Source organism: Sorex fumeus, unplaced genomic scaffold (assembly GCF_029834395.1).
Source record: "Sorex fumeus unplaced genomic scaffold, SorFum_2.1 ptg000003l, whole genome shotgun sequence".
Classification (NCBI taxonomy): Eukaryota; Metazoa; Chordata; class Mammalia; order Eulipotyphla; family Soricidae; genus Sorex; species Sorex fumeus.
The window spans coordinates 57,508,738-57,519,400 of NW_026606060.1; the positions used below are offsets into that span (position 1 = coordinate 57,508,738).

At 39.6% G+C, this 10,663-nt stretch overlaps 1 protein-coding gene across 2 annotated transcripts; it reads right to left on the bottom strand.

The window, feature by feature from the left end:
* Positions 1-282: 282 nt before the first annotated feature.
* Positions 283-10,364, bottom strand: CLEC12B (C-type lectin domain family 12 member B). 2 transcript variants are annotated; one of them, XM_056118450.1, is made up of 6 exons: positions 10,274-10,364; positions 8,161-8,259; positions 5,987-6,205; positions 4,923-5,077; positions 4,566-4,681; positions 283-346 (listed from the first exon to the last, which is right to left on the bottom strand). In XM_056118450.1, the coding sequence occupies exons 1-6, from the start codon at positions 10,362-10,364 to the stop codon at positions 283-285; spliced, it is 744 nt and encodes a 247-aa protein (XP_055974425.1). The 2 variants fall into 2 exon arrangements, with proteins under 2 accessions (XP_055974425.1, XP_055974419.1); XM_056118444.1 differs by having other exon boundaries at positions 283-433.
* Positions 10,365-10,663: the final 299 nt, after the last annotated feature.

Here is a 10,663-nt window from a genome sequence, read left to right on the forward strand (position 1 = left end):
GGGAAATGAGTGAATTAATTCTGAGCCTGCCCTCAGCAAGTGCTCTACACCTTTGAGAAATTTTCCACCCACCTGCCCTTACCCTAACCCAGCAATTATTTTAAGGCTGAATAAAAAGAACATTAGCTCAGAAGGCGTCAGAAGTTGGCACGAAGGGTATTCTGCAAAGCAAGCTGATTTGCCCAATAGCTGATACTTTAAATACAGTCACTAATACTTTAGGCTCTCTCCTCCTGAGCATAGTCCTAAATCTCTTCTTCATAAATTTGGAAGAAGACTTTTTTAATCCAGATTTTCAGGCTTCACTAAAGGAGCTGTCTGCTCACAGATCCAAGAAATTTCAGCACTGCAGCGAGAAATATAAATTTTCCCATTTTGAAAATAGGCACATCTTTGGGTTTCATCAGTCGAGCTATAATCTGCAGGATTAAATCTGAAAGTGAATCAAAAGAAAGTTTAAATATCATTCTAAATCTTACATTGGAAATTTGATCACAACTTAATGTTGTTACCTCCTAGACAAACATCACGAATGTTGAGAGACTTCACCACCAAATGCCCAAACCCCACAACCTGCCATATCTGAATTCTTTATTTAAAGTTAATAATGATGCCAGGGTCCTGAGAGAGAGAGTCTAGGGGTTAAGGCACTTGCCTGGCAAAAAATGAAATTGCACGTGGTCCCCTGAGCACTCCCAAGTGTGATTTCTGAGTATAGAACCAGAAGTAGTATCTCCTGAGCACTATGGGTTGCTCCCCCCATCCCCACCACACACAAACATACACACACACACACACACAGAAACTATGATCCCAGATAGAATTACGTAAGATGAATTACGTAAGATAAATTCTTAGAATTTGTATTCTTCTATTAACATGAAAAATTACCAAGACAGATTGTATTTGTTTTGTTTTGTGTCAGGCTGGAATCACTCCTGGTGAACTCAGGGGACCAAACGTGGTGCCTGAGGACCAAACCCAGGTGTGCCACATGCAAGGCAATCACACTGCCCACTATATATTCTCCTCAACCCAGGAGGATTATATTCCAGGAGCGATAGCATAGCGGGTAGGGTGTTTTCCTTGCATGCGGCCAACATGGCCTACCCCAGTTCGATTCCTCCGCCCCTCTCAGAGAGCCCAGCAAGCTACCGAGAGTATCTCGCCCGCACGGCAAAGCCTGGCAAGCTACGCTTGACGTGTTCGATATGCCAAACACAGTAACAAGTCTCACAATGTCACTGGGCCCACTCGAGCAAATCGATGAACAATGGGAGGACAGTGACAGTGACAGTGACAGAATTTCTATAATTTGGGGATTTAAGAAGAATGAAGCCATATTGTAAGCAATAATGTAAAAACGTCATTATATTTGACAATGCACAGGGAGCGATAGCACAGCGGGTAGGGCGTTCGCCTTACAAGCGGCCAACATGGCCGACCCGAGTTCGATTCCTCCGCCCCTCTCGGAGAGCCCGGCAAGCTACCGAGAGTATTCGCTATGCCAAACACAGTAACAACAAAGTCTCCAATGGAGACGTTACTGGGCCCGCTCGAGCAAATCGACGATCAACGGGAGGGCCTTTACCTTTACCTTTTATACAGAGTTTATAGGCATGGGGAGGGGAGAAAGAACAAGGCAGAGGTTAAGAGAAGAGGAAGAACTGCAAAGCTCCATGGTTATGCTATTAGTACTTCTTCCTTCTATTAAGGAGATGCTCTTAAATCATGTCTAGAAATATAGGTTCTGCAGGTATTAATAATTCACCGTTTGCTCCAATTTGCTTTTCCCTAATGATCTGCCTTGTATTTTGATATCATGTTCTTGCAGAGGGCTGGGCTTGCTAAATCTGTTGGTATAAGAGTGACATTCAGAGGTGCCTTTGCTCCTCAGAAGTGACCTTGTGGTTCAAAGTTCAGTTTTGCTGAGCAGGACATTTGATTGAGCAGAACACTGTTCACTCAGAGTTTGCATATTTCATCCTTGTGGAAGGAATCATCACTTTCACCGTGATCGAAAGTGGGTTGAGGCACCAGGGATGATGGAAATTCTTTTGGAAACAAGTCCACTTAATATCCTGTCAGCCCTCAGCCAGAAGTCATGCCTAGCATAAAATTGTAGTCACTCCATGGCCACTATTGCTATAATTTTAAGAAAGAAACCTTTATTGTTGTTTTCTTATGACTCTGATTATGCTTTCCACTATTATGATTTGCATGAAATAAGCCTGGCATATTCAATATAAGTTTTACAATGATTAGATTTAGATACTTTGCAACATTTAAATCATATTAAGTAGAAAAAGTCATGATGAAGCTTTTGGAAGGAGATAAGGTTTATCACCAGGAAAACAGTACAGACTTTGCTTGCAGAAGGCCTGGGTTCCAGGCCCAGCACTGCATGAAAACCTAAACAATTCCAAAAGTGGCCCCTGGTCACTGCAGATGTGATCCAAAAACAGAAAAAAAAAAAACAAGAGATAAGGTGCATGTAGAGAGAAAAGTACACACAGCTTGATATTTAAGGAATTTTCTGTGTTCCAAGTACAGTATCTTTGTCAGATATTGTGACAAACTTATTTAACGTAGCAGTAAATTTGCTATGTCATTAGCAAATTAACTTTGACAGAAATTAACGACTTAAATATAGTCTATGTAAACTCTGACAATGTTAATTAAAGAGCAAAATAGAGTGAGTCAGAGGGACCAATAACTCAATGGAGGAGGCCTAGAGGAAAAATATGAATATAAAAAACCATAAAGAGATAATTATCTAAAATTTTATTTAATAGAAAGATACTATAGTTTACATTAAAAGTGAATATAGGGGCTAGAGAGATAGTATAGTGGATAGGATTCCTGTCTTGCGTGTATGTGACTGACCCAGGTTTGATCCTGGATACCACATACCATTTCCTGAGACCCACCAGATATGATGCTTGAGCACAGAGCCAGGAATAGGCCTGAGCACTTCTGGGTGTGACTTAAACTGCACTGAAGGACTGTCCTCCCATTGTTTATCAATTTGCTAGAGCAGGCTCAATAACGTCTCTGTTGTGAGACTTGTTGTTACTGTGTTTGGCATATCAAATATGTCACAGGGAGCTTGCCAGGCTTTGCTGTGTGGGTGAGATACTCTTGGTAGCTTGCCAGGCTCTCCAAGAAGAGCGGAGGAATCGAACCCAGGTCAACCAAGTTGGCCGCGTGCAAGACAAGTGCCCTACCGCTATGCTATCGCTCCAGCCTTATACTTAAACAAACAAACAAGCAAATAGTTAATACAATAGTGCCATTTTACTATAACTGTGATGTTTCTAAAAATATTTGATTCCTTAGTACCTACAAGATCCGGGGGGTAACATTTTATGCCCTTCTGAATATTTTTAATTGACACTTGTTTTCCTCATAACCTTAAACAGTTATGAAGATCAAAGACTTTAGTAAATAATACTCTCTAAGTTGAGAGAGATAGAGAAAGGGAGAGGGAGGAGGGAGAGAGGGAGAGAGAGAGAGAGAGAGAGAGATAGAGAGAGAGAGAGAGAGAGAGAGAGAGAGAGAGAGAGAGAGAGAGAAGGAAAATGCCTGCCACAGAGCCAAAGAGGCAGGCTGGGGGAGGAGGATTGCAGGAAGGAAACTGGGGACATTAGTGGTGGGAAATATGCACTAGGGGAGAAAGGGGTGTTGGATCATTGTAGGACTGAAACCCAATCATGAACAGCTTTGTAACTGTGTATCTCATGGTGACTCAATTAAAAATTTAAAAAGTTTAAAAAATCTTCAAGTGGAAGATTTAACTCCTTTTAGTTAATAAAAATGTTTGTCATACAACAAATTAATAAGTCCCCATCACAAATAACTTGCTAAGTCAATCAATTAAAACATGTTTTATGTTCTTAAAAGTTGACAAGTAAGAGATTCAGATAAATGCACTAGCACATGCTTTTATAATAGGCCCCATTCTTCTGGAGTTTAAATTTTGGAGAAATGAATAGCTGAGAGACTGGCTTCATAATCCTTCAATAGCTCAGTCCTAATTTTGTTACTTATGAGCTGTGCGACCTCGAAAAATTTATTTAATATCTGTGACCATTTTTTTAATTCTGTAAAATGGGATATAACAGTGACTTCATAATAGGGATACTTGTGGAAATGTTTTGAAAATCTTTAGTATTATTTACTAAATAAGGAAATAAATGTAAATTCAAAGGTGAGGTTCAGTCTCCTGTCATGAATTAAATTAGGTCAGCTTCTATCTCAATAGGTTACTGCAACTCTATTTTCTTTGTAAGTTATCTTTATTTTATTTTTATTTATTATTTTTGTTTTTTGGGCCATGGCCAGCAGGACTCAGGGGTTACTTCCATGACATTGGCCAAGGGTCGCTCTCTGATGATGCTTAGGGCACCAAGTAATAGTTCCACATGCAAGCAAGAACATTAGTCTTTCGAACTCTCTCCCTGACCCTCTGTATTCATTTTATATCTAGAGTGCTCATTCTTACAATGAATATTTATTTTTAGAAACTATTCTTCGGGAAGCTGACTTTCTCTCAACAGACTTACATGGATGGAGAAGGAACGGAACCATCATCCCATAGCCAAGTACTGGTGGATGGGTCCAGTGATAATCCCAGCCAGAAGAAGGAATATTTGGGTAATGGTCTTGACTTCAAATAGTCCTGAGACAAAAATTAAAATTAAAATTAAAAAACAAATCAGGGAAAACGTTATTTGAGAGTCATATTCCATTTTTGCAAGAGTAAGATGGAGGAGAATACTCATGAAATAGTTCACGAGACTATTCATTAAATAATTGGCCTATTAATTCTCATTCAAAATGCCCTGAGTTCCTACTAAGTGAATCACAGATTCTAAGGCCTGGATCATTTCTTTCAGCACAGAAAGGAGACCCTGGCACACCTTCTCCTCCTGGGTCTCTATCTTCACCAAGGAGGATTCCTTCCCCACACAGTCCTCTTTACTGTTGTCCCAGTTTTTCTCTTCAGTTGTTATAAAGTAATAGCAGCTGTCTTGGTACCAGTGCCATGTCTTAGGACAAGGATTACATTTGTGGTCTGAAAGAGAAATTGGATCAATAAGTACAAACCAAAACTCAGAGAGATTGGAGAAAGTTTTTAAAGTTAGAGTATTTGATTTGACAGCTAGGGAGAGTACCATGAAAACGTAATTCTTTGAAAACAGGGACCAGAGCGATAGTACAGCAGGTAGGAACATTTGCCTTGCACTAGGCCAACTAGGATTCAATCCCAGGTACCCCATAGAGCCCCCGGACCCACTGTTAGAAAGGATCCCTGAGTGCAAAGCCAGGAATAAGCCCTGAGGACTGTTGGGTGTGGTGCCCAAAAAACAAACAAATTTTTAAAAAGAGCAAAAAACTGAATATATAAAAATAAAGTTACCATTGATTATAGGTCAGAGAAATGATTGAAACCATTTTTCAAGATTCCCTCTTGGGGAATTAATTTGTTTTTATTTTACTGTTATTAACAGTGTTCTGTTATTAACACTACACTGTTGCCTTCAGTGAGAACCACATCAAACTCAACAATGAAACCGAGACTAAAGTATCAGATCGGCATTATTTTAAGAAGCACTTCAAATTTGCCTCTGATTTTTAAAAAACATGAAATAACTTAGCATCTTTCCTGTTTTCTGTAAGTGTGTGTATGTGTGTGTGTGTGTGTGTGTGTGTGTGTGTGTGTGTGTGTGCGCACCGCACCTGGCTGTACTCAGGGCTTATTCCTGGCTTTACACTCCTAGAGGGACCATATGAGATGCTAGAGATCAAGTCCAGGTCTGCCATGTGCAAGGCAAGCACCCTACCTACTGCTGTAATATCTTTTCAGGCCCTGTTTTTTTTTTTTTTATATAGATTTAATACACATCATAAGGGACTATATTAGAAAACAGGTAAGTCATATTCCAAAGTGATGCCCATTTGAGCTGGTCAGCAGGTCGATTACCTGAAGTGTGAGTGACTAACTCTTGGCAGAGTTTGGTGGCTATTTTTTTCTGCCATCTCAGCAGATCGGCGATCTGTGATTTGAGAGATTTCTCCTTTTCGAGCAAGTCCCTGGAGGCGGTCTGCTGCCGTGATGAGTTAGCCCGCTGCTGCTCGATGATTTGGAGAAGTTGAGTCAACTTCTCAGAACCTGAATTCATTTTAGATTCTGTCTGAAAAACTCCAAGATGCAAAAGAAAATAGGTTATACAGCTTTCCATTTATGTTAAACATAAATAAATCTCTGACCAGAGAATTCTTTGTATCATTTAATGTTTATTAATGGTTCTTAATAATTGAGGTATCATGAAAGGCACACACCAGATGTTTACCTATTCTACACTTTTGCTGGGCTAGAGCGATAGCACAGAGGTAGGGCATTTGCCTTGCACGCAGCTGGCCCGGCCGAGCTGGGTTTGATTCCTCCACCCCTCTTGGAGAGCCCGGCAACCTACTGAGAGTATCTCGCCCACAAGGCAAAGCCTGGCAAGCTCCCTGTGATGTATTCCATATGCCAAACAAAGTAACAACAAGTCTCATGATGGAGACATTATTGGGCCCACTCGAGCAAATCGATGAACAACGGGAGGACAGTGCTACAGTACTACTCTTTTGCTATTCATATTGGTGGAATTATTTTTCTGGTTGGAGGTGGCTAATGTCATTATTTTAATAGAAGCATAATCCTTTAGGGAATAATGGACCTCTCAAAGTCCCACAGACCAACTGCAACAGAATCACATGGAGTGAATGTTTTGAAAAGAAAGCATATTTTGATGCCACTTTTACAAATTTCTGGTCCTAAATCTGTAAAATTTGCATTTTAAATCAGTTTAGGTGACCCGAAAATTTATCAGGACAATAAATTTAAGAACCATTGCTCTGTAAGCACACCATTTCAGAGAAAAATGTATGTTTGCCTATCCTGGACCAACGGGTAAGTGTCATTCTTGGAAATATGCACCATTGTCGATTAACTGCTAATTCTCATCATTATTGGCTTCTAAATAGCTGCTATTACTATTATCATAGTGTATATATTTTCCAATGAAGTGAGTCTTCATATATGTCTAAATAGATATGTCCTAATCCTAATGATCAGTGAGATCTTGCATATTTAAAAGGAAATAATAGTTGTAAAAAAGATTGTAGTATTACTGAGCAAATAAACATTGGTCAATAAAAACTTCCTGAAAATAAATACTCTGACAACTCTTTATTCTGAACATAGTATATTCAACATCCTACAAAGCAGGTGTACTCGGAGCATTTTCCACTCCCATTAGTCCAATACTTCCTATCCTATTCACTTTGGACTGCCTGATGATGAGTCTAGATCAAATAGACATTCCTTTTTGGCTCTGATGGTAGTACTATTATGTGGTCCACTTTCTACGTAATGAGTTGAGTCTGTTCGGCAACCCTTCTGCCAACTATTCTTGGTGATAGCAATCAGGCTGCTGCTGGTACTCAGCAGTTTTCCCACACTAGAAAGATCTTAGGTCAACACATAAAGTCAGTCTTGTACCATGTGTCAGAGACAAATAAAATGGCTGAGCTTTGAATCCTTCTTCCTCGACTTTGATTTTTTTAGCATGCTATTTGAAACAGATGTTCATCTAGCAAGTCAGGGGTCTTGTAACTGCAACAATAACAAGGAAAAAAAGTGTGTTTGGCCAGAGATATTTTCTTAACAGGCTTCACTATATATTTTACATCCAAAGGCCTGGGTTTAATCTCTAGCACTGCAGATTAGCCCCTGGACATCTCCAATAGCAACTCCCGAGCATAAAGCCAGGAGTAACACCTGAAACACGACCAGCTATGGCCCACAAACAAAGACAAAAGTTGTCTTCATCACTGTTTTGGTCTATCAAGGAGAAACCAATGGATTTTAATACTAAACTCATTACAATAAAATAGGTCTCCCGCTCCTTTGTCATAGAGACATGAGGAGTAAGTTAGAGAGAAGTTGAGAGAAGAAGAGAGTAAGTTAGAAAGAAGTTAGAGAGAAGGTAAAATCAGCATGAGAGGATTCTGGAGGCTAGTACCTATCTTGTCACCAAACCTCATTTGACAAAGTTTATAAATGTTTCCCAATATTCCTTATCTTGGGCTGGATGCAAATATACTTACACAGGATCCCCAAGGTCACCAGCCCTATCAGCATCAGGAAGCAGAGGGCGAGCAGACCCAGGGCAGCCTGCCGCCAGGTGGGAAACTGGCCCGGAGAGTCTAGGGAAAGCACACAGAGTCATCAGCACAGGGAACTGTCTCGTGGTTGTTAGGCTTCAGGTTGTTTATTTCTCCCCCGTGGGAGACTTTTTAAACTTCCTAAAGTTTCTCTCTTGCTTCTTCAATGACCCAATCTAGAAAATACCTAAAAGGATGGGCAGCAAGCTCTTGATTTTTTTTTTAATCTCTCTATAATTTGCCCTTCTTTTAAGAATAAGGATCTGGTCAAAGAGGTAGTTCAATGGATTTGCATGCAGGAGGTTCATCTCGGAGGCTTTGGGTACCACATGGCCCTTCAAGTATCACCAGGAACCACACCTGAGCATTAAGCCAGGAGAAGTCTCTGAGAGACACCAGGCATGACTCTAAAACCAAAAATAATAATGAGGGGCTGGAGCAATAGCATAGCGGGAAGGGTGTTTGCCTTGCATGCGCTGACCTGGGTTTGATTCCCAGCATACCCTGTGGTCTCCCGAGCACCACCAAAAATAATTCCTGAGTGCAGAGCCAGGAGTAACCCCTGTGCATTGCTGGGTGTGACCCAAAAAGCAAAACAAAACAAAACAAAACAAAAAAACCCTAAAAATTAATAATAGTGTCTCAAATTTTAGGATTTCCTCTTTTTTGTATTTCCATACATATTTATCTTTGACTTTATTGAATCAGTGAATGAGAAGTGTGAGGATTCCATCTCTATTTGATCCTGATTAAGTAGGATTAAGTCTAAGTTTTTGCAACTTCAAACTTCAGTAAGACAGGTGTTTCATGGATTCTATAATCTACTTTTTAATGGATGTTATAATCTATTTTATAAAACACCTAATGGAAGACAAATAAGTACTGAATGAAAGAAGAAATGAATGAGCAGTCTAATCAATAAATAGAAAACTAGACCAGGAAACTGGAGGATAATAATTATCCTCCAGGAGCATTTGGTGTCCTGCCACTTTTCATGTATGTTGATATAAGAGTGCTCATATCTACCTGACCTCATAATTCTTTAATGCCAGATTAGTGGCATGTGAAGCCACGCTTCAGAGAGATGAATGCAATCTCAGGCTACACGGCACAGGTATTATAGCGCCTTTTCCTCAAGGATTACACTTGTAACTTTTTCAAATCTCCTAAAACTAAGGAGGTATATGTTTGAATATGCACATTCTATTCACTCCCACCCTCCTTTTTCTAAATCATTCCCACAAACCACAAAAACATGGAATTAAACAAGCAAACATATAAAGAAAATAGCAAAGTTCATATGCTACAGGTGATTAAAACAGGGACAGCAATTTCTTCCAACAGGATATGAAGAATGAGCAGAAGAGTAGAATGAAAACTGTTCCCCTCCTCCTTCATACCAGTTGCATGAATTTAGCTAAACTTGTAGTTCAACCTCTTTTTTTTCCTCATGAGTGCATTGTAAGTAAACTATTATTCCCTTCCAAAGATATATTTTATAAAGATAAAATGAATAAAAACTTCAAACAGTTATTATTGATTCAATATTATATTGAAATATCAACTCCTTTAAGAAAAGTTTTTTAAAAAATAGACAAGACAGAAATTGGCTTTTGTCCTACTCACCCATCCTATAATTTTTCAGTTATTTATACCTTGATTAAAAAAAGAATTCTTTAAACCTTCTCTATTTCCTAAGTTTCTTATTGGGCTTCTGAAAAGACTGTTCTCCTGCCATCTTTCACAAGGTATAAATAGCAAGTATTTCAGTTGTAAAAAGAAATACCCAAATTTGACCTTTGCCATGCCCAATCAAAATGCTTTTTTCTAACACAGAATTTCCTGAAACTTAATAATATCATACAATTTAAAGAGGTTCTGGAAACCTCTTTTCTCCCCCAGATTGGGACTCCCTCATTCAACTCTTACATTGCAGAACTGTGTATCCATCTTGGATATTTGCACAGAACATCTCTTTTTAGTCTCAACATCACAGCCAATCCCTCCCAGATTTCTCTGTTCCCACGGTCACATGCGGCTTTTGCTGAGCACCTACCTTTTATCCGTAAGTTATTTCTATCCTGGCAGTTTCCTGTTCCAGCAGGATCCTGCAACGTGAGTGTCGCATAAGTCACGTCTTCAGACATTGTCGAAGAGAGGACTCTTTAAATCATATAATTATTGTTTCAATATCTTTGGGTCCAGAAACAAGATGTTCTTTTCAAGGTTGGAAACCTTCCTACACACATTTAACTGACCTAAGACCCACCCTCTGCAAGTACAGAATGACCATCTGCTCCTCTGCAGAATGTGAAAAATCAAACAGTCTCTTTGGAGACCAGAACACTGTGAGAATCTCTCTGCTTATTGAGAAGCGAGAAGTACTTGCAGGCAGAGCAGCCCTGGTGGTTTTTGGTGAATTCCCAGGATCCTCAGGGGAGACGCA